The sequence below is a fragment of the Gopherus flavomarginatus genome, chromosome 6, assembly GCF_025201925.1.
Source record: "Gopherus flavomarginatus isolate rGopFla2 chromosome 6, rGopFla2.mat.asm, whole genome shotgun sequence".
Lineage (NCBI taxonomy): Eukaryota > Metazoa > Chordata > Testudines > Testudinidae > Gopherus > Gopherus flavomarginatus.
Window position 1 is genome coordinate 138,748,491 of NC_066622.1, and position 24,860 is coordinate 138,773,350.

At 44.7% G+C, this 24,860-nt stretch overlaps 1 protein-coding gene across 2 annotated transcripts in view; it reads left to right on the top strand.

Annotated features, from left to right (window-relative positions):
- Positions 1–24,860, top strand: part of LCOR (ligand dependent nuclear receptor corepressor) — an 86,418-nt gene that overhangs the window by 29,898 nt on the left and 31,660 nt on the right. For both annotated transcript variants that reach the window (XM_050958116.1, XM_050958117.1), the window contains exons 3-5: positions 18,848–18,954; positions 21,402–21,467; positions 21,880–21,959. In XM_050958116.1, coding sequence (XP_050814073.1) covers positions 18,848–18,954; positions 21,402–21,467; positions 21,880–21,959 — 253 coding nt within the window. The remainder of the gene's footprint in view (positions 1–18,847; positions 18,955–21,401; positions 21,468–21,879; positions 21,960–24,860) is intronic.

A 24,860-nucleotide genomic window follows, 5' to 3' on the forward strand; every position in this document is an offset into this window, starting at 1 on the left:
TGTTAATGAGGGTTCTTTTATCCTCAGAATAATGGAGTGGCTTATACAGCAGTTGATTAATGAAGTATTAAAGGAGGGTAATATGAAGGAAAATCAACATGGGTTTATAGAGAATAGATTGTGATATTTTTGAAGAGAGTTCTTTTGGGTGAGAAAGATACTAGTATTGATGTAATAAATTTAGGCTTCTGAACAGCATTTGACTTGGTTCCACATGATTTTGGTTTAAAAAACCTAGAATGATACGAAATCAACATGGCACACATTAAATGGAATAAGAGCCAGCTGACTGACAGGTCTCAAGCTGTAATTGTAAACAAGGAATTGTAATGAAACAGGTATTTTTAATGGGGGTCTTGCAGGGATCGGTTCTTGGCCCTATGCTATTTAACATTTTTATCAATGACCTGGAAGAAAACACAATGTCATCACTGATAACATTTGCAGGTGATCCAAAAATTGGGGAAATGGTAAATAATGAGGAGGATAACTCACTGATTCAGTGTGATCTGGATCACGTGGTAAACTGGGTGCAAGCAAACACGCACACACACTCTCTTATGCAGGCCCTGCTTACAGGGTGGGGGACTCTATTCTGGGAAGCAGTGACTCTGAAAAGATTGGGAATGCATAGGTAACCAGCTAAATGAGCTCCCAGTGTGCTAAGAGAGCTAATGTGATCCTGAGATGGATAAACAGGGAAATCTTTGAGTAAGACTAGAGAGGTTATTCTAGTCGTGTGAGTGATACTGGAAAATTTCATCCAGTTCTGATGTCCATAGTTCAAGAACGATGTTGATAAATTGGAGAGGGTTCAGAGAAGAGCCTGATGAATGATTGAAGGACTAGAAAGCCTACCTTATAATGATAGACTTGAGGAACTCAATCTGTTTTGCTTAGCAAAGAGAAGACTAAACAGACAACTTAATTACAGTCTACATAAGTACCAACATGGATAACAAATATTTGATGATGTGCTCTTTAGTCTACCAGACAAAGGTATAATGTCTCATAGACTCATAGACTCCAGGACTGGAAGGGACCTCGAGAGGTCATCGAGTCCAGTCCCCTGCCCTCATGGCAGGACCAAATATTGTCTAGACCATCCCTAATAGCCATTTATCTAACCTACTCTTAAATATCTCCAGAGATGGAGATTCCACAACTTCCCTAGGCAATCTATTCCAGTGTTTAACTACCCTGACAGTTAGGAACTTTTTCCTAATGTCCAACCTAAATCTCCCTTGCTGCAGTTTTTGCCCATTGCTTCTTGTTCTATCATTGGAGGCCAAGGTGAACAAGTTTTTTCCCTCCTCCTGATGACACCCTTTTAGATACCTGAAAACTGCTATCATGTCCCCTCTCAGTCTTCTCTTTTCCAAACTAAACAAACCCAATTCCTTCAGCCTTCCTTCATAGGTCATGTTCTCAAGACCTTTAATCATTCTTGTTGCTGTTCTCTGGACCCTCTCCAATTTCTCCACATCTTTCTTGAAATGCAGTGCCCAGAACTGGACACAATACTCCAGCTGAGGCCTGACCAGTGCAGAGTAAAGCAGAAGAATGACTTCTCGTGTCTTGTTTACAACACACCTGTTAATGCATCCCAGAATCACGTTTGCTTTTTTTGCAACAGTATCACACTGTTGACTCATATTAAGCTTGTGGTCCACTATGACCCCTAGATCCCTTTCTGCCATACTCCTTCCTAGACAGTCTCTTCCCATTCTGTATGTGTGAAACTGATTGTTCCTTCCTAAGTGGAGCACTTTGCATTTATCTTTATTGAACTTCATCCTGTTTACCTCAGACCATTTCATGTGGGCAAGACTCACCAGCCAGCACCCAAGAAGGAATTCTCTGCAGTAACTCAGTTCCCATCCCATCCAACATCTCCCCGCAGACCATTGAGCAGACTTATCTGGTGATAATCCAAGATCAATTGCCCCAATTAAACTATCCTATCGTAACATCCCCTCCATATACTTATCAAGCTTAGTCTTAAAGCCAGAAAAGTCTTTTGCCCCCACTACTTCCCTTGGAAGGCTATTCCAGAACTTCACTCCCCTAATGGTTAGAAACCTTCATCTAATTTCAAGTCTAAACTTCCTTATATCCAGTTTGTACCCATTCGTCCTCGTGCCTACATTAGTACTAAACTTAAATAATTCCTCTACCTCCCTAACGTTAACCCCCCTGATATATTTATATAGAGCAAGCATATCCCCCCGCAGCCGCCTTTTGGCCAGGCTAAACAAGCCAAGCTCTTTGAGTCTGCTTTCATAAGGCAGGTTTTCCATTCCTCGGATCATCCTAGTAGCCCGTCTCTGGACCTGTTCCAGTTTGAATTCATCCTTCTTGAACATGGGACACCAGAACTGCACACAGTATTCCAGATGGGGTCTCACCAGCGCCTTATATAACGGTACTAACACCTCCTTATCCTTGCTGGAAATACCTCGCCTGATGCATCCTAAAATCGCATTTGCTTTTTTAACAGCCGTATCGCATTGGCGGCTCATAGTCATCCTGCTATCAACCAATACCCCAAGGTCCTTCTCCTCCTCTGTCGCTTCCAACTGATGCGTCCCCAACGTATATCTAAAATTCTTATTATTAATCCCTAAGTGCATGACCTTGCACTTTTCACTATTGTATTTCATCCTATTACTATTACTCCAGTTTACAAGGTGGTCCAGATCTTCCTGAATAGTATCCCTGTCCTTCTCCGTGTTAGCAATACCCCCCAGCTTTGTGTCATCCGCAAACTTTATTAGCACATTCCTGCTCTTTGTGCCAAGGTCAGTAATAAAAAGGTTAAATAAGCTCGGTCTTAAAACCGATCCTTGAGGGACTCCACTAGTGACCTCCTTCCAGCCTGACAGTTCACCTTTCAATAAGACCCACTGGAATCTCCCCTTTAACCAGTTCTTTATCCACCTTACAACTTTCATATTCATCCCCATCTTTTCCAATTTAACTAACAGTTCCCCATGTGGAACCGTGTCAAACGCCTTACTGAAATCGAGGTAAATTATATCTACCGCATTTCCTTTATCTAAGTAATCCGTCACCTTCTCAGAGAAGGAGATCAGATTGGTTTGGCACGATCTACCTTTAGTAAATCCATGTTGCAATTCGTCCCAATTACCATTGACCTCTATGTCCTTAACTACTTTCTCCCTTAAAATTTTTTCCAAGACCTTACATACTACAGACGTCAAGCTAACAGGCCTGTAATTACCCGGATCACTTTTTTTCCCTTTCTTAAAAATAGGAACTACGTTAGCAATCCTCCAGTCGTACGGCACAACCCCCGAGTTTATCGATTGCTTAAAAATTCTCGCTAACGGGCTCGCAATTTCATGCGCCAGTTCCTTTAATATCCTCAGATGGAGATTGTCCGGGCCCTCCGATTTTGTCCCATTAAGCTGTTCAAGTTTGGCCTCTACCTCAGTTGCGGTAATATCCACCTCCATATCCACATTCCCGTTTATCATCCCTCCATCATCGCTAAACTCCTCACTAGTCTTATTAAAAACTGAGGCAAAGTACTTATTTAAATATTGGGCCATGCCTAGGTTATCCTTAACCTCCATTCCATCCTCAGTGTATAGTGGCCCCACTTCTTCTTTCTTTGTTTTCTTCTTATTTATGTGGCTGTAGAACCTTTTACTATTGGTTTTGATTCCCTTTGCAAGGTCCAGTTCAATGCGGCTTTTAGCCTTCCTCACTTTATCCCTACATGTTCTGACCTCACCAAGGTAGCTTCCCTTGCTAATCCCGCCTTTCTTCCACTCCCTGTAAGCTTTCTGCTTTTTTCTAATCCCCTCTTTGAGTTGCTTGCTCATCCAGCTTGGCCTACAACTCCTGCCCATGGTTTTTTCCCCCTTTCTTGGGATGCAGGCTTCCAACAATTTCCCCAGCTGCGACTTAAAGTAATTCCAGGCCTCCTCCGCATTTAAATCCACAAGTTCCTCCGTCCAATCCACTTCCCTAACTAATTTCCTTAACTCTTTAAAATTAGCCCTCGAGAAGTCGAAAACCCTAATCCCAGATCTACATTTGTTTATCCTTCCATCTAGTTTGAACTGAATCAGCTCATGATCACTCGAACCAAGGTTGTCCCCTACCACCATTTCTTCTACGAGGTCCTCACTGCTCACCAAAACCAAATCTAAAATGGCATCCCCTCTCGTAGGTCTTCAACTACTTGATGAAGAAATCCATCCGCTATCACATCCAGAAAAATCTGACCCCTATTATTCTTGCAAGCACTCGTCCTCCAGTCTATATCCGGGAAGTTGAAGTCTCCCATAATCACACATTTCCCATTAGTGTTTACTTCATTAAAGACATTAAAGAGGTCTCTATCCATATCCAAATCAGATCCCGGTGGTCTATAGCAAACCCCAAGCACTATCTCAGGGGAAGCTCTAGTTGCTTTTTTACCCAGTGTGATTTTTGCCCAGACAGACTCTGTCTTATCCATTCCATCGCTTCTTATTTCATTACAGTTAATCTCATCATTGATGTACAAGGCTACTCCACCACCTTTGCCTTTCTTCCTGTCTTTTCTAAACAGCACATAGCCTTCAATACCTGTACTCCAGTCATGAGTACTATTCCACCAGGTTTCTGTTATCCCTATAATATCCGGTTTCACTTCCTGCACCAGTAGCTCCAGTTCCTCCATCTTGTTACCTAGGCTCCTCGCATTAGTGTACAGACATTTTAATTTTTGGCGTTTGGCGTCAGTGACATTCTTTCCCCCGTCGTGCACAGACCTTCTACCACCAGCATCACCCGTTACTCTGGTTTCTACCCCACCATTCCTCCTTGGATCAATTCTTTGGTCCGCAAGGGTATCCCCTCTCACTTTGTTTACTTCCCTCTCCAGGTTATATTCCGGTGTGGAGATCTCCTGAGCATCTCCCAACCATCTCCCCCAACTTCCTAGTTTAAAGCTCTCTTGATGAGGTCGGCGAGCCTCCATCCTAGAATTCTGTTTCCCTCCTTACTTAGATGAAGTCCATCCTGAGCGAACAGTTGTCTATCCGTAAACGCTTCCCAATGACCGTACATCCCAAAGCCCTCCTTATAACACCAATGCCTGAGCCATCTGTTGATCGCCATAATCTTGTCACTCCTTCGTCGCCCTGCTCTAGGAACTGGCAGAATCCCACTGAAGATCACCTGAGCCTCGATTTCTTTGAGCGTCTTCCCCAGTCTGGCATAGTCCTCCTTGATACAGTCCAGCGAGTAACTAGCCGTATCATTCGTTCCCACATGAAGGACAATCAACGGATTCTTTCCCGCTCCCGCTAGGATCCTATTCAGCCTCAGGTCCACATCCTGTATCTTAGCCCCTGGCAGACAGCACACCCTTCTGTTCTCCCGATCAGGTCTAGTTACAGGCCTGTCTATTCTTCTCAGTAAAGAGTCTCCAATCACGTAGACTTGCCTTTTCCTGGTGACAGTGTGATTTACATTCCTTAACATGTTTTGGATGTCTTTAAATTTAACCCCAACTGTGAATTTCCTGGATATAGAATGCTTAGTTTTGAAATAATTATAACATCCCTGTAATATAGTTTACCTTAAATTACCAATATGTACTTTCAAACTTAACTCCACTGTAATGTAGTTTTTATTTGGGAATTTAATAATAGCACCTCAGACATGTGCTGTGTTTCTTGGATCTCTCCCAGATGCAGTACATATCCTTGGTGTTCCTGCTGTTGCCAAAGGGCAGTTCCAGTCTGTATCTAGTCATGCACCCAAATTCAGCATAGCCACACTGTTAGTTTGGAAATGGAATCATTAGCAAAGGTGCTGTCTTCTAGAGTTATCAAGATATTTAGCTACTTGTCAAAAATTCAGTAGCAAAATGGCATTTGGAACTAATGCAGATATTGCTTTCACAAGGTGTGTGTCAAACACTCTAGAATGTCTTTTGGTTAGGTTCTGTCTCAGATGGAAAGTAGTCATACTGAAGAAACACATTTCTATAAAAGCGAGCATTGTAGGAAATCTTAAAGCAGGCTTCAATTCCTCTTGCCAACACATAGGTTCTTGTTGGCGGCTTTCTAGGAGGTTCTGTTTTTTTTTTTCTAGTACATCTGAAGTTATATCTTGTGAGTTCTGGCCTCAGCTTACATCTGTATAATGCAATACTAAAAATCAAACCCTACTTTCATTTCAAAGTGTAATACACATTCTTCTTCCAGTGCTTGTTCATGTTGATTCCAATCAGGTGTGTGTGCATGCAGATGCACAATGACCAGAAGATTTTTCCCTTAGCAGCATCTGTCAGGTCAGCCTGGGCGCCCCCTGGAGTTGCGCCCTCGTGGTGCCTTATATAGCCCTGCTGACCCACCACCCCTTCAGTTCCTTCTGACCGCCAGTGACGGTGGCTGGTGCTTCCCTTGGCTCTTGCTCTGCAAGTTTCTTCATTATTTTGTGTATATAGTTAGTTAGTTGTTAGTAGTACTACAGTTATAGTATAGTACAAGGGTTGGCAACCTACAGCATGTGTGCCGATTTTTGATGGCATGCAGCGGCGGGCTGAACGGCTCAGCCCACCGCCGCTCGGGGGTTCCGGCTGCTGTCCTGTTGCCAGCCAGGGTCCCGGCCACTGGCCCCACTCAGCACCTGCTGCTGGCCTGGGGACCCTCAGGGAACCCCAGGCTGGCAGTGGGCTGAGCAGGCTGGCAGCTGAGACCCCGGCTGGCAGGAGCCGGCAGCCGGAACCCCAGAGCGGTGGTGGGCCGACCTCACTCAGCCTCCTGCCGGCCTGGGCGAATAGAACCCCAGGTTGGTAGCGGGCTGAGGGGGGCTGGTGGCCAGGATCCCGGGTGACATGAGCTGGCAGACGGAACCCCAGACTGGCAGTGGGCTGAGCAGGGCCTGGGATCCTTGTCTGGGGTTCTAGCCACCAGCCCTGCTCAGCCTGCTGCTGGTCTGGGATGCAGCTGCTGGCCCTGCTCAGCCTGCTGGCAGCATTCATCAGGGCCACCTTCGAGAATCTGGGCCTCCTGCTGAACAAGACAAAAATCAACTCTATCCTCTGGACCAGGAACAGAGTTTATAGGGGCAGTTCTGGTTCCCAAGCCAGAGCATTCTTCCCGCAGGCAAGATTCCAGGCCCTCGATGCCATGATCCAGGGTCTCAGGCAGTTCCCCAACACCACCACGAGAAATTGTCTCAGACTTCTCGGCCACATGGCAGCCTGTACATATGTGGTTCAGCACACCAGACTCAGGCTTTAGCCGCTTCAGTCGTGGCTTGCATCAGTGTACAGACCTGCCAGGGACAGCTTGGACAGGACTGTGACCCTGCCTTACTCTATCCTCAACTCACTCCTGTGGTGGACGGACACTCAGCAGGTATGCTGAGGAGTCCCCTTCGCTGCCCCACAACCATCCCTGATGCTAGTGATGGACGTGTCAGACTTGGGGTGGGGAGCTTATCTGGGGGACCACAAGACGCAGGGCTTCTGGTCACAGACAGATTTCCGTCTTCAGATCAGTGTCAGGGAGCTCAGAGCAGTACACCTAGTGTCAGTCATTCCGCCTGTATCTAGCGGGTTGATGTGTATCGGTCATGATGGACAATACAACCATGATGTTCTATATCAACAAACGGGATGCACGCTCCTCTCCCCTGTGCCAGGAAGCCCTCAAGTTATGGGACTTTTGTATAGAGCACTCTGTCCATCTACAGGTGTTGTACCTTCTGGGGTCCAGAACGAGCTGGTGGACTGCCTCAGCAGGTCTTTTCACAGACACGAGTGGTCTCTTCATCTGGACATCACATCTGCGCTCTTCCAGAGGTGGGGCTGTCCCCTGATGGACCTGTTCGCCATGCGACGCAACAGGAAGTATCAGCAGTTCTGCTCCTTCCAGCATCATAGTCTGGGCTCCACAGGGGATGCATTCCTCCTCCACTGGGGGGAGGGCTTCTGTATGCCTTTCCACCCATACCACTTGTCCACAAGGTCCTGCTCAAGATCTGCAGAAACTGGGCTTGGGTCATTCTCATTGCATCAGCCTGGCCCCTCCAGCATTGGCACACCTCTCCCCTAGACATGTCAGTTGGATCCCCGATTACCTTGCTGCTCTTCCCAGATCTTCTCATGCAGGATCACAGGTGGCTCCAGCACCTGAGCCTGCAGTCGCCGCATCTCACAGCCTGGAGGCTCCATGGCTGAATATGTTCTGAACAGGAGAGCTCGAACAAGTCAGACAGGTTCTCTTGGGCAGTAGGAAACCCTCCACTAGGGCCACGTACCTGGCCAAGTGGAAGAGATTTTCAATCTGGTCAGCTCAGAGCGACTTTCCCCCGGTGCTAGCCTCAGTGCCCCAGATTTTGGATTGCCTTTTCTACCTAAAGCAGGAAGGGCTCTCCTGGTCTTCTATAAGGGTACACCTGGCTGCCATCTTGGCTTTCCAACTGAGGGTACAAGGCCAATCGGTTTTTGCTAACCCCCTGGTCAGTTGCTTCCTGAAGGGCCTCGACAGGTTGTACCCACATGTCTGGAAACCGATTCCTGCTTGGGACCGTAAATTGATCTTCCCTAGGCTCTGGGGCATCCCTTTGAGCCTCTGGCAACATGCTCCCTGCTCTACCTCTCCTACAAGGTCACGTTCCTGGTGGCAATATCTTCAGCCCAGAGGGTGTCTGAGCTCAGAGCTCTAATGTCTGAACCGCCCTACACCAAGTGTTTAAGGACAAGGTTCAGCTCTGGCCCCATCCCGCCTTTCTCCCAAAGGTGGTATCATAGTTCCACCTCAACCAGGACATTTTCCTCCTGGTTTTCTACCCCAGGTCTCATGCAAGTAACAGGGAGAAGAGACTCCACACTCGACGTCATTGAAAGGACAAAACTGTTCAGGAAGTCGGTACAGCTTTGTCACAGTAGCAGTCAGGATGAAGGGCCAGCTTGTTTCGACACAGCACATATCATGGACTGTGGCCTGCATTACCAAGTGCTACAGTCTAGCAGGAATCCCAGCACCCCCAATAATGGCGCACACTAAGAGGGTGCAAGCTTCATCAGCAGTTTTCCTGGCTCAAGTCCCCACCCACGAAATCTGCAAGGCGGCCATGTGGTCATCGATGCACACTTTTGCCACACTGTGCAATTACTAGGAGGCCAGAGATGATGTGGCCTTTGGTAGAGCAGTACTCCAGTCAGTGGACAGCTCTGACCCCACCTCCTAAATTTGTTTGGGAGTCACCTGATTGGAATTGACATGAACAAGCACTCAAAGAAAAAACTGTTACTCACCTTCTTGTAACTATTGTTCTTAGAGATGTGTTGTTCATGTCCATTCCAATACCAACCCTCCTACCCCTCTGTCGGAGTAGCCGGCAAGAAAGAACTGAAGGGATGGCGGGTCAACAGGGCTATGTATTAGGCGCTATGAGGGTGTGACTCCAGGGGGCCCCCAGGCCGACTCGGTGGATGCTGCTAAGGGAAAAATCTTCTGGCAATCGTGCTTGTGTGTGTGCACATACCTGATTGGAATGGACATGAACACCACATCTCGAAGAACAGCAGTTACGAGAGGGTGACTTTTTTTTTTTAAACCAACCGTCTTCCCCCAAGATGGAATGACCCATTTAAAGGTAAAAAAGATTTACATGTAGTAAATAGACAGTTACAGAAAATCTCTGCTGTTTTCATTCTTTACCATCCTGTGGTTTTGGGGGTTGGTGTGAGGGAACAGCTAAGAAGAAGGTCCCAAAGTCTGGTCAGTGGAGCACTACCTGATGCTGGTTGGTCACATGGGGCCAGCTTGTCTTGGTTTCCAGATGCTAAGATGGATTACATTAGATAAAATGTCACTTTCCTAATACTGCGTTTCCAAGTAAACAATTGCTGCAAAGATGTTATGTCCTCATGAGTGGAAGAGAAGGGTCACAAAGGAAGGGGAGGTATGTGGTCCATACTATTAAAAGCTTTGCGAAATCCTGATACAAAGCATCAGCAGCAAGGCAGATTAAAAAGAGAGGTAACATATAAAGTCAGACTCTCCTTCCTACCCCCATCCTCTCCAAACTCCTAGAATATTTAAGCTCAGTCAGCCAGAGCAATTGCCACTTCATGAGAAGATTATGAGGTAACTGCCACTTTGACACAATCCTTGGATATTTTTTTATTTCTATCAGGTTTTTCATCTGGAGATGGCATGGAGACTACATGGTGTTGACTAGTGGTTGAGTCTCCTCTAGACAAAACTGTCCAGACTTAAGAATCTACCCATAGTCTTTGACACTATTAGTGCCACCTTGGGAGTCAATTCTACTGTGGATTCTAGCAGAATTGATGAGTTCACACTGGATCGTATGCGTTTTCTGCCTGGACAGGAAGGCTAGCTAGTAGTTATGGTGCTGGGATTTAGGAGACTTAGGTTTGAGTCCTTGCTCTGTCACAGGCTCCCGTAGTCACTTAGTGTCTCTGGGCCTTAGTTACCCATCTGTAAGGTGTGGCTTGTGGTGCTTCCATTCCTCATGGGCTGTTGTGAAGATATGCACGTTAGATTATGAGGCATTCAGATACTGTTGTAATGGGGGCCATATAAGTACCTAATATGTCTAGATTCTAGAGAGTTGTACTGAGTAATTGCCTATCCACCTCCCGGGGGGGATTCTGCAGGAGGTTTCTGTGATGTATGTTAGGGTGTTGGAGACATTGAGGGTTGTAGCGCTATTGGCATGAGAGAGTACCTGGCTGTCGTGGAATCATAGAAGTATTAGACTGGAAGGGATCTCAATAGGTCATTTAGTCCAGAGTTCTTTTTCATTCTGAGGCCCCCTCAATGTGCTATAAGAACTGTGCTCCACCTGTTCCACAACAACTGGTTTTGTGCATATAAAAGCCAGTGCTAGGGGATAGCAAGCAGGGCAGTTGGCTCAGACTACATGCCACAGGAGGCCCCGCAAAGTTAAGTTGCTCAGGCCTTGGCTTCAGGCCCAGGTGGCAGGACTCAGGGTGCTGGGCATCAGCCTTGCATGGCAAGGCTTCGTCTTCCTGCCCTGAGCCCTGGTGAGTCTATCCCCTATAACCTCCTTGTGTCCCCTCTGAGGGCCCCACATCCCTGGTTGAGAACTGCTGATCTAGTCCAGTCCTCTGCACTCAAGGCAGGAGGAGGTAATAACTAGACCATCCCTGACAAGTGTTTGTCTAACCTGTTCTTAAAAACCTTCAATCACAACCTCCCTGGGCAATTTATTCCAGTGCTTAACTACCCTGACAGCTAGGAAGTTTTTCCTAATGTCTGTCCTAATGTTCTAACCTCCCCAGCATTCCAAAATTTACTAAAAAATTAACAGTCCAGTGAGCTCCTCATCCAGCTTGTTAAATACTCTTGCATCCAAGTTATCCAAACCAGGTGATTTGAAGCTGTCTTACTTGAGTAGCTGTTTAGCATCCTCCTTAGTTACTGGGAAGAGTCCATCATTATTGTATTGGGCCAACCCCAGAAGTGTCATTAAAGGGAGCACAAAACCAAACACAAGCACTTTGAGTAGAACCCGAAAAGTGTTCAGTTAATTTTTAAAACTTTCTGCAGGTTTGGTTTTTTACAGCGGTATAGTTTGTTTGTATTGGGTTAACGTAGCGGCCTACTCAATGTTCTGGTTGCAATATAAAACAATATAACATGTGGGAAGAGTTGGGGGAGGAGAGATCAGATCATTCAGTGACCAAAAAAAATACAACATAATCTGATATGATACATAATCCTGCTTTTTTCTATATATAGAACAGAAATTATTGAACATTTTTTTTCTGTTATTGACAGTTCTACTCTTTGCATATAGTAATGGATTCTACACACGCGTATAATATTTTATAGCTGCTATCACTTCCCCTGTAAGCCAGGTTGGTGGTGTTATCAGCACAGCCCTTTCTGGATTGGGGCTTTCTGGGCATTTAGTAAAATGATCTTTAAGAGTTCCCAATCATCATTCAGATCTTTCTGTTTAAGTTCTTTCTCCCAACTGAATTTGGCTCATCATTGCTTTCAGTTTTATGAAATTGGCCCTTTTTAAAGCACCAATTATATATTTTACTGGTCTGGACTTTATTCTGTTTGCACATAGAATATCAGGGTTGGAAGGGACCTCAGGAGGTATCTAGTCTAATCCCCTGCTCAAAGCAGGACCAATCCCCAACTAAATCATCTCAGCCAGGGCTTTGTCAAGCCAGGCCTTAAAAACCTCTAAGGATGGAGATTCCACCACCTCCCTAGGGAACCCATTCCAGTGCTTCACCACCCTCCTAGTGAAATAGTGTTTCCTAATATCCCACTGCAACTTGAGACCATTACTCCTTGTTCTGTCATCAGGTACCATTGAGAACAGTCTAGATCCATCCTCCTTGGAACCTTCTTTCAGGTAGTTGAAAGCAGCTATCAAATCCCCCCTCACTCTTCTCTTCTGCAGACTAAACAATCCCAGTTCCCTCAGCCTCTCCTCATAAATCATGTGCTCCAGCCCCCTAATCATTTTTGTTGCCCTCCGCTGGACTCTTTCCAGTTTTTCCACATTCTCCTTGTAGTATGGGGCCCAAAACTGGACACAGTACTCCAGATGAGGCCTCACCAATGTCGAATAGAGGGGAATGATCACATCCCTCGATCTGCTGGCAATGCCTCTACTTATACAGCCCAAAATGCCATTAGCCTTCTTGGCAACAAGGGCACACTGTTGACTCATATCCAGCTTCTCGTCCACTGTAACCCCTAGGTCCTTTTCTGCAGAACTGCTGCCTAGCCGTTCGGTCCCTAGTCTGTAACAGTGAATAGGATTCTTCCTTCTTAAGTGCAGGACTCTGCACTTGTCCTTGTTGAACCTCATCAGGTTTCTTTTGGCCCAGTCCTCTAATTTGTCTAGGTCCCTCTGTATCCTATCCCTACCCTCCAGCATATCTACCACTCCTCCAAGTTTAGTGTCATCTGCAAACTTGCTGAGAGTGCAGTCCACGCCATCGTCCAGATCATTAATGAAGATACTGAACAGAACCAGTCCCAGGACCGACCCTTGGGGCACTCCACTTGAAACCGGCTGCCAGCTAGACATGGAGCCGTTGATCACTACCCGTTGAGCCCCACGATCTAGCCAGCTTTCTGTCCACCTTATAGTCCAATCATCCAGCCCATACTACTATAATTTGCTGGCAAGAATACCGTGGGAGACCATGTCAAAAGCTTTGCTAAAGTCGAGGAATAACACATCCACTGCTTTCCCCTCATCCACAGGCCTGATCTACACTACGCGTTTATACCGATTTTAGCAGCGTTAAACCAATTTAACGCTGCACCCATCCACACAACGAGGCCCTTTATATCAATTTAAAGGGCTCTTTAAACCGGTTTCTGTACTACTCCCCGACGAGAGTAGCAGCACTGAAATCGGTATTACCATATCGGATTAGGGTTAGTGTGGCCGCAAATCGATGGTATTGGCCTCCGGGCAGTATCCCACAGTGCACCACTGTGACCGCTCTGGAAAGCAATCTGAACTTGGATGCACTGGCTAGGTAGACAGGAAAAGCCCCGCGAACTTTTGAATTGCATTTCCTGTTTGCCCAGCGTGGAGCTCTGAGCAGCACGGGTGGCGATGCAGTCCCAAATCCAAAAAGAGCTCCAGATGAATCGTACGGGAGATACTGGATCTGATCGCTGTATGGGGAGACAAATCTGTTCTATCAGAGCTCTGTTACAGAAGACGAAATGCCAAAGCATTTGAAAAAAATCTTCAGGCTATGATAGAGAGTTCACCGTACAGTGCTGTATGATGAGCGTAATGGAAAGCCAAAGAATCAAATGGACGCTCATGGAGGAAAGGAGGGGGGACTGAGGACTCCAGCTATCCCACAGTCCCTGCAGTCTCCGAAAAACATTTGCATTCTTGGCTGAGCTCCCAATACCTGTAGGGTCAAACACATTGTCCGGGGTGTTTCAGGGTATATCTTGTCAATTTACTTCCTCTCTGACCTCCATGAAAGAAAAGGGAAAAAAATTGTTTCTTGACTTTTTCAATGTCACCGTATGTCTACTGCATGCTGCTGGTAGACACGGTGCTGGGACAATGAACAGCAGCATCCCCTCCCCTTCCTTCCCCGGTGGCAGACGGTACAGTGCAGTAGGACTGGTAGCCGTCCTCGTCATCAGCCTGTGAGTGCTCCTGGCTGGCCTCAGGTGAGGTCGGCCGGGGGCGCCTGGGTAAAAATAGGAATGACTCCTGGTCATTCCAGGTAGATGGTACGGAACGGCTGGTAACTGTCCTCATCGTAGCTCCCCCCCCCACTTCATGTCTAAAGAAGAGATTCTGTCCTGCCTGGACTATCATAGCAGCTGGAGGCTGCCTCCCCCTCATTTTATCTCACTAAAAAGTCAGTGTTTCTTATTCCTGCATTCTTTATTACTTCATCACACAAATGGGGGACACTGCCACGGTAGCCCAGGAAGGTTTGGGGAGGAGGGAAGCAACGGGTGGGGTTGTTGCAGGGGCACCCCCTAGAATGGCATGCAGCTCATCATTTCTGCGGGATCTGACACGGAGCAGCTGTGCTCTCTGGTTCTCTGATACACTGGTTCTCTAGCACACTTGCCCCATATTCTAGGCAGGACTGACTATTTTTAGATAAACCATAAAAGAGGGATTGACTCGGGGAGTCAGTCCCATTTTTGTCTTTGCACCCCCGGCCGACCTCAGCTAAGGCCAGCCAGGAGCACCCATGACAGCAGCAGACGGTACAGAACAACTGATAACCATCATCTCATCGCCAATTTACAATGGCACAGCAGACGGTACAGAACGACTGGTAACCCTCTCTGCTACCTTGCAATAGCATATGAATGCTGCTGTGTAGCACTGCAGTACTGGCTCTGTCAGCGGCATCCAGTACATATACGGTGACAGTGACAAAAGGCAAAACGGGCTCCATGGTTGCCATGCTATAGCGTCTGCCAGGGCAATCCAGGGAAAAAGGGCGCAAAATGATTGTTTGCCGTTGCTTTCACGGAGGAAGGAATGAGTGATGACATTTACCCAGAATCACCCGCGACACTGTTTTTGCACCATCATGCATTGGGATCTCAACCCAGAATTCCAATGGGCGGGGGAGACTGCAGGAACTATGGGATAGCTACGGGATAGCTACCCACAGTGCAACACTCCAGAAATCGACGCTAGCCTTGGTACATGGACGCACACCGCCGAATTAATGTGCTTAGTGTGGCCGCGTGCACTCGACTTTATACAGTCTGTTTTACAAAACCGGTTTATGTAAAATCGGAATAATCCTGTAGTGTAGACGTACCCACAGATCCAGTTATCTCCTCATAGAAGGCAATTGGGTTAGTCAGGCATGACTTGCCCTTGGTGAATCCGTGCTGACTGTTCCTGATCACTTTCCTCTCCTCTAAGTGCTTCAGAATTGATTCCTTGAGGACCTGCTCCATGAGTTTTCCAGGGACTGAGGTGAGGCTGACTGGCCTGTAGTTCCTCGGATCCTCCTCCTTCCCTTTTTAAAAGATGGGCACTACATTAGTCTTTTTCAGTCATCCAGGACCTCCCCCGTTCGCCATGAGTTTTCAAAGATAATGGCCAATGGCTCTGAAATCACTTGTACCTAAACTGCCATTTAGTTCTAGGATCAATGCTTCATCTGTGGAGATGAAATGTAATATAAAATTCCCCCGTCTTGGCTGTAACACTTTTTGAATTAGGAAATTGTTATCTGTAATGAGTGAGAGTGAACGGGTTGTAAAAGGAAGTGAACTGCTGATACAGTTCAGCAACTGTGGGGTTGGCAGTGGAAAAGGTATACATGTTAACGGGCTAGTGGAGCATTGCTGAAGGTGGGCAGAGTTAAGGTTACATGGCCAACATTAACTGCTTTTCCTGATTTTCAGAAGTTTGAGTTTTGCTCAACATCAAGGAGATGACATACCACCGCACAACCGTAACTCTTCATTAACTGTTTTTGGTCATTGAATGATCTGATCTCTCCTTCCCCAACTCTTCCCACATGTTACATTGTTTTATATTGAAACCAGACCATTGAGTAGGCCGCTGCATTAACCCAATATAAATAAAATATACTACTTTAAAAAAACCTGCAGAAAGTTACAAAAAAAAAAATCAACTAAGAAACACTTTTTGGGTTCTACCCAAAGTGCTTGTGTGTGTGTTTTGTGCTCCCTTTGGTGGCACTTCAGCAGCTGGCCCAATACAATAATGATGGACTCTTCCCAAATGCCTGAAACAAAGGTTTAGGGTACCTGTAAATAAATGGTGGGTGCATTCCTATCATTTGGGTCCTTTGTAAGGTTTTGTTTTTAACTAAAGTGTTATTATAATTCAGACTGGAACAAAGTTCCTTTCTTAGAGTAGTTTGATGTGTTATTGTTTTTCTTAAAATCCCTAAGCTGTTCCAGGCAAAAACTTGCTCGGCTAAGCAGCGAGAAGATGTTTCTTGTGTACCTATGTTAAACAGTGAAGTGAGACCCAAACCTTGCAGTTATCAGTCTTCTCCATGGTACACAATTAAGGAAAGTAGCAGTTTTAAGAAGGCTGGTTGTCTTGGTTGTTTGACTTTGTAAGGGTGCATGAGACTCACCGCTGCAGCCCCTCCTGATAGTCATCCAGGGAAGTAGCTTTCTATCCTCCAGAGCGCCCTCTGTCGGCTGGTGTCTTGCCTTTTGCTGGCTGCCATTTCCCTCCCAGACCCCAGTGCTGCTTTCTCTTGGGGGCTGACCCCTGGCAGTACTCCCCACAGTTTCTGGGTCTCCCCATCCAGGGGAACCCCCACCTACTATCCCTGCCTTGCCTCAGTATAAGGCTTCTGCCAGTCACTATCTAGCCCCTGTTCACTGGGGCAGACTGCAGTATACAAGCCACTCATCACAGGCAATGGGGTTTGGATCTGCTGCCTCCGCCTACCCTTGGGCTGCCCACTGCAACCCCACTACCTGTTTGGCCTTGCACAAGGCCAGCAGTCTGGGGAGTGGCCAGGCAGGCACTCCCCAGTCCTGCTGCACCTCAGGTACACTCCACAGCTAGAGGAGACTGGCTCACAGCCTTTTTATAAGGACTAGCTGAGGTCTGTTTGGGGCGTGTCCGCAGCTGTGCCTGCTTCCCCAATCAGCCTGGGAGCTGCTTGCCCCCAGCCATGGCCCCCTCCAGGTAGGAGCGGGTGACTACCCCGCTACAGACTTGCATTGTTACTTCTGTCATAACTGTATACACAGTGCTCTACACGTTAATTAAATGTGATGTCCTTGATCCAGTGCCCAGTGTTTGCCTTAAAATAATCACAGGCTTCAATCCTGCAACCTGCATGAGTGAATCCCTGTGCCCAGGTAGAGCCCTATTTATTGACTTTAGTGGGAGTCCTTGTGATTTGTAAGGGCGTGAGAATGAGATCATTGGGCTGAAGTCTGAGTGATCTTGTCTGCACCTGGGTTAGTGACCAACCTTGGGGGAGCAGGAGTAGGAGGAGGAGAGGAGAAATGGCCACAGCCAAAACAGTATGCAGTTTCTGAGTTTGGTGAGGCTCTCCCCCTTTTACCGGCCTCACTAATATTTTTTTCATCATTAATATTTTAAGCAGCCTTATTATTGGTTAAGCGCTGCAAATGTTATTTGCTATTGGATCTAAAAGAAGACCTGAGGTGTTTACACCCTAATTAGATCTTTTGCAAAGCTTGAAGTATTGAGCCACTATTTTGCTGAATATGGGCTAGGAAACCTGTTTGTAGCATCATTGCTCCATAATACCTCTTTGCCAGCTCATATGTTTGGGGGGGGACAAAGTGTCCATTCTCTTTTTACAGTTGCAAAGGCACTCTGGTACTATGTGAACATGGTATGAAAACCTGGATAATCAACCTGCTTTATTGAGCCTGCTACTGTTAGCGGGTAAATGGCACATCCAGATTTTGAAGCCAGCACTTCATGAAGGTGAACATAGTTGTGGAGAAGAGAATTCACACTCTTTTCCAAGGCTGGGGTAATGAGGCAGCAGCTTGTTGGTGTATGTTGGGCAGGGTCTCAGGGATGACCTGCAAAAGTTTGTTTTTGTTTTAATTGGGATTTTTACCTATAGTTTCTTTATGATTGACAAAGAAGGCCTGACATGCATATGTGTGTGGGTTTTTTTTAACCTCACAGACAAACACCAGGAAGGTCAATGTGAAGTCTCCTCTCCCCAGGTTTTGCTAGGGACTTCTTGGAGGACGTGTTGTTAACTCTTGCGCCTAAAGTACTATTTTTTAGGTATTGAGGGAAATGGGTGTTAACAATATTGAAAACTATTTAATAGTCTGAGTATAGAAATACATTCCCCTGTCAGTGGTTACAGTTTTGAGGTTTTTGACTGATTCTCCAGACACCATAGAGCCTTCTAGAATGAACAAGGTCCAACTTCAAATGTGCAAGCAAAAAAAAATCCTCCCAACCCCCTAAAAACCCCCCAGCACTTCTTTGAGCATTATTATTACATTGTAAAGAATAAAAAGACAAATTCTGTTTGTTTTTCCCTATCTTCTCTCTGCAGGTCACTTTTAACAATAGACAAAGCTTTAAACAGTATAGAAGCTTAGATTCTGTGGAACTGTGCGGAAAATGTTAAAAACTGCAGAACCCTCCAAAGTCATGTGATCTTCGTTCCCCTCCCTCTCCTCTCATTGTCTGTGACTTCTGTGATTTTTCCACTGGCCCTGCTCTTTAGCTGCTGTGAACTATAAATACTGAGGTAGATGATGAAAGTATATACACAAGGAATTTAACAAAGGCAGCCATGTTAATTTTTATTCCATTTGAAATGCAGGGAAAATACCATCTTCCAAATGGAAAAGGACAAAATCGGTGGGAAAAGAAATGTTCTTTTCAAGCTTCTAAGAGCAGTGACAATGGAGAGAAAAAATACTATAAAAAGTAGGCAGTTCCTTTTTCAAAATTTTGTTTTTAGTGTATTATGCATGATTCATTCTGCACAAATGCTTTTTTTGAAGTCCTAAGTGATTGAACATAACATGGCAAGTCTTATTCCACTTTTGCTATGTTGCATTCTACATTTTTTATTTTTGTTGTTGTTGTTGGGCTACATGGCTCTTCTGCCAGGTCCTTAGTATAATTTTTGAATACATTCATTCTTCCCTGATTTGCCATTTTTAATGTCAAGCATTGCACATAAGATGTTCTGCCGTTGCTATGCAACTGCTAAATCCAATATTTAATATTAATAAAAACTGAGTGGCATTAACATCAGTAAGAACAGTGGGCTAGCAAGCTACGATTGTACGATATCCAGGCTGTAAAACTCGACAGTGATTTCAATATGCTGTTGCATGCATGACAAACTGGGGCATGAGTCATCATCAGTTGCTATTTTAAGAATGGTGAGTTTGAGTTAAATCTCTGTGCTCCATTGATTTTTTTAACAACAAAAAAGTTAAAAGATGTGAGGTTGATTGGCCATATGATTTAGGGTTTATTTCAGAAGTGAATTGTTATGGGTCGTTGTCCCATCAATAATAGTAAAGGGGTCAAAATTTGGAACATAAGAGTCAATACTCTGATTCTTCCATTTTTCTTCTCTTAAGATAAGTTGGGTCTGCCCTTCCCCATTGTTTCTGCCACTTCCTGAAGCCTGAATTGGCCTTTTTGGAGGCAGTGCTGCTTGTCTGCCTGACAAAGTGCTGTTTGATGGGATCTTTTTCCTTTATCTCCTCTGCCTTTTTTTTTTTTTTTTTTTTTTTTTTTAAATAATCCTTCCTCTTATGTTCTCTCATCTCTTCCCTCTTCCTCTTCACGGTTGCCATTTTTTCACTTTGGCTCTCCTCCCCAGCTCGTCTAGCATTAAATATTAACATCAGTCCCCATGTTCATGCTAGATGTACTATTGCCATTGAGATCACACCTTGGCAGTGCTTTTAGCATCTAAATGGCATTAAATGCTAGAAGTGCTTCCAGGGTCTTAGATCTGATGTCTAATGTTGTTAATGCTTCTTGTGTTGCACAAGAACTGTAGCTAGCATCAAACAGGGGATAGTGCTGTTTGTTGTCTCCACTGACACACCGACCATGCTGTCCAAAGGATAAGACGTGTGACATCAGGTCAGGATTCTGTACGCACAGGGAACAGTGCTGCCTTCCGAAATAACTCTGCTATTTTCCAATATTAAGCTTGGTTTCTTTAAAGGGTTACCATCAACTTGAATTCTAGCCAGTTTAAAAACAAAACTGAAAGTAGTTTCAGGCCTGAAACCCCCTGCCAGTTTCTTTGGTTTTACAATCACATTTTCTCCTCTGTAGCAAAAATGATTCTCTCTCTTTTTTCTATTGCTGTGTTTGAAAGACCCACAGGAGAAACTGATGAACAGGAGTTCATCAAACTGATGAACTGCCTATACAGGAAGTGCTATCAAATGCATAGAGTAGCCATACTTAGATAAATATTTTTTCTTTGTTTTTTTTTTTTTCCTGTTATAATCTCAGGTCACTTCTGGCAGCAGTAGGCAAAACATTTTCATACAGAAATAGGATTGAGTTGACAGTGTCCCTTTTTAACTGTCTTTGCCCTTTCCGTATTCACTCACTTTTAACTTGTCTTCTGGTCAATATTGGGTAGTTAATGCCTCTGAAGATTTTGCTGCTAGATAGGATTTAGATTAATATTGACTTTGCATAATGGCACTAATTTCGGAGGGAGGGTTAATCTTTTTCTGAGGGAGCTAAAATTAATTAGCATTTAAGGGAGGCATAGAACATTGCATGAGGGTAAATTGAACTATACATATAAGATGTAGGCCTCTGACATTGAATATATAATTATTTTAATTTGTTTCTTATGTGGTATAGGATTGCTGAAATTCTCTTCCTTTTAGGATTCCTCCTCCCCAAGGAGTTATGAGGGGGAAGTTTGAAAATTGACTCTAGCCTATGTTGAAATTCAGAATGTTGAGATTTAGAACAAAATCATTTGTGATGAAGCAGCCAAATGACTTTTCACTGGGAAAAGATACATCCTTTGAAACTGAATTTTGTTGCTTAAGGAATGAATATTTTGGGAAAGTGGCTTGAATTCAGAGGTACCTTGTAGAAACTAAAACTTCACATTATCTTTCCAAAATCATTTCCATTATATCTAACATGGTTCTATATTATAATCCAATTATCTGTAAAAGTACCATAATGAAACTGGACTCTAGGTTCTGTTATGATATTTTTGGTAGTTCAGTCATTTCAATTGGCCTATAGATCTTGGGAATACTAGGAGAAAACACATTCACATCTGTTCTTGGAATAGAACTGCTATTGTAAATATTCTGGTAGTGACGTACTTAATCTAGAAAGCTAACAATTCTTTTCTTTCCTTTTAGGGTTTGAAAGTATTCTAGAAGGGCTGTTTGGACCTGGATTATTAAAAGATCTCAGTTTGTTTAAAGGTATTCAGTCTTTATTTTTGTGTCTTGTTCTGCATTTCTAACCACAGAAGCAATTTCAGCTCTGCCTCTAGAAAATGTGTGTTACCGTGGTGATTTGTGCTTTTTTTCCCTCCCCCCAGGCAGTGCTCACAGTTAGTTTCATATTGGCTAAAATTACTAATGAATGTGCATTCATCTTTATGTGGCTGGCAGTGTGTTTGGCATTGCTTAGAAAAAAACTGGTTCATTGTGCGTAGATCAACTGTATATAGTTTTGTAATATTCTGGGATTTAAAACATGTCAGAAACCAAATCTGCATCTGCAGAATCTAGGGAAGAATGTTGTGAAACAGGTATTTATTGGTTTGTCTTTTGACACCAGCAAGTTGTGGTTTATGAATATGAAGTAATTTGCTATTCCTCTGATTTACAGACTGTGAGCCCGAAGGTGTTTCTGATTGGTCTTTTGATGAAAATTGTCTTTTCTGCTGCTTGAGAAGAGAAAAAGTGAAGGTAACAATGCAGATGTGTAAAGCTAGTAGGTTGTGCTTTTTTCCCACTTGTCTCAGTTATGTAGAAATATAATTATGTAACTGGAGGAGGATCTGTCATTCCCCTAACACTTCCCTTTCCCTCTTAATTTTTTTCTCCATTGGTAAACCTAATACAAGTTAATGGGCAAAGATTTCTCTCTTCTGGGTAACTTCTCTCTGTGTGTGGTGTATGTTGTGTGGTGTTTTGTTTGTTTTTGTTTTAAAGGACTATTAGGAAAGAAAGTATGGTTCACATGCTCCGTTGTAAGTGCTGCGGCTTGCACATCTACACTGCAGTCAGTGACTGCCCTCTTCTTTAGCATGGAGATGCAGAGCCCCAGCATGCAGTCTTGTTCCATATCCTGGGACTTGTTTTTTTCTCTGAATAAAAACGCTCATCTACATAGTAGTTTTTTTGGTAACATTTGTAACCAAGTCACAGCCTGGATGTGGAGGAGCACAGTTGTGTCCACACTCAAGTTTTGTAACCAGACTGTAGCCATGCTTACAACAAGTGCTAGCACATGGTCACTGCTCAGTCCCTGTGCAGAAATGTGGTTCTGTAATGTAGGCAGAAAGGCTTAACTGCCTCAGTGAAATCTGGCTAGCTGGTCCTCTCGGCTCCGACTTCTTTCTGCAGGAAGTGATCACATAATGTAATATACCACGTAGTCTATTAGCAGGTTCTCCCAGCACACTTTAAAAAAAAAATGACAGAGCCTTCTTTGCAACAGCTCAAGGCAATGTGGTTTGTGCAAATAGGAAGTGCCTTACTGTTGTATGTTGCTGGCTCCTAGCTGCTGTTAGCCACAATGCGCATTACATTGCCACCTTCCACTTATTTTTATATTAAGGTTTTTATTAAGGCTCTCGGGGGGTGGGGGGGAGAGAAGGGGGAGAACAGCTGCAGAACTGTTTTGCGAGGGGTACCTTGTCTTCCTTTAGCAGACCCCCTGACCAGCACAGTGAGTTCTGACTATGATCTGCTTTGTTAGAGTAATGCTGTACTGTTGTGCTAGCTGCTATTATAAGAACAGTATCTGGCCATACTGGGTCAGATCAATGGTCCATCTAGCTTCAGAGGGAGTGAACTGCACAGGGCAAATATTGAGTGATCCATCCTCTGTCATCCAGTCCTGGCTTCTAGCAGTTAAAGGTTTAGGGATACCCTGAGCATTGGATTGCAACCCTGTCCGTCGTGGCTTGTAGTCATTGATGGCCCTATCTTTCATGAATTTATCTAATTCTTTTTTGAACCCAGTTATTTTTTTTGCCCTTCACAATATCCCCTGGCAATGAGTTCCACAGGTTAACTGTGTGTTGCGTGAAGAAGTACTTCCTTATGTTTGTTTCAAACTGCTGCCTATTAATTTCATTGGGTGACCCCTAGTTTTGGTGCTATGTCGAGGAGTAAATAACATTTCCATATTCATTTTCTCCACACCAGTCAAGATGTTATAGACCTCTCTATTGCCCTTCAGTCATCTCTTTTCCAGGCTGAACAGTCCCAGTCTTTTTAATCTGACCTCAGGTGGAAGCTGTTCCATACTCCTCATTTTTGTTGTCCTTCTCTGTCCCTTTTCCAATTCTAATATATCTTTTTTTTAAGAACATAAGAGTGGCCAGACTGGGTAAGACAAAAGGTCCATCTAGCCCAGTATCCTGTCTTCTGAGTGTGGCCAATGCCAAGGGCCCCAGAGGGAATGAACAGAACAGGAAATCATGAAGTGATCCTTCCCTCATCGCCCATTCCCAGCCTCTGGCAAACAGAGGCTAGGGACACCATCCCTGCCCTTCCTGGCTAATAGCCATTGATGGACCTATCCTGCATGAACTTATCCAGTTCCTTTTTGAGATGGGGTGACCAGAACTGTACTCAGAATTCAAGGTGTGAGTGTACTGTAGATTTCTGTAGGGGCATTTATGATATTTTCTCTTTTATTATCTATCCCTTTGCTACTGGTCACTAACATTCTGTTTGCTTTTTTGACTGTTGCTGCATGTTAGTAGATGTTTTTAGAGAACTATCCACAATGACTCCCAGACATCTTTCTTGAGTGGTTACAGCTAATTTAGACCCCATCATTTTGTATGTATAGTTGGGATTATGTTTTCCAATTTGCATTACTTTGTATTTATTAACATTGACTTTCATCTCCCATTTTCTTGCCCAGTCACCTGGTTTTGTGAGATTCCTTTGTAACTGTTCACAGTCTGCTTTGGACTTAACTATCTTGAGTAATTTTGTATCATCTGCAAATTTTGCCCTCTCACTGTTTATCCCTTTTTCCAGATCATTGAACAGAAACTGGCTTCAGTATAGATTTTGGGGGACCTTGCTATTTATTGCTCTCCACTGTGAAAACAGACCATTTATTCCTACTCTTTGTTTCCTATCTTTTAACCAGTCACTGATCCGTGAGAGGACCATCCCTCTTATCCCATGACTCCTTACTTTGATTAAGAGCCTTTGGTGAGGGATCATGTTAAAGGCTTTCTGAAAGTCCAAGTACACCTTATCCACTGGATCTCCCTTGTCCACATGCTTGTTGATTTCCCTCCCACCCTCCCCCCAGGATTCTAATAGATTGAGGCATAATTTCCCTTTACAAAAGTATCAGAGGGTAGCCGTGTTAGTCTGGATCTGTAAAAGCAGCAAAGAATCCTGTGGCACCTTATAGACTAACAGACGTTTTGGAGCATGAGCTTTCGTGGGTGTCCCTGTGGAGGGTCCGCCAGTCCCGCGGTTCCGGTGGAGCATCCGCAGGTGTGCCTGTGGGAGGTCCACCAGAGCCGCAGGACCAGCGGACCCTCCGCAGGGACGCCTGCGGGAGATCCACTGGAGCTGCGGGATTTGCAAGCTGCAGAGCGCCCCCTGCGG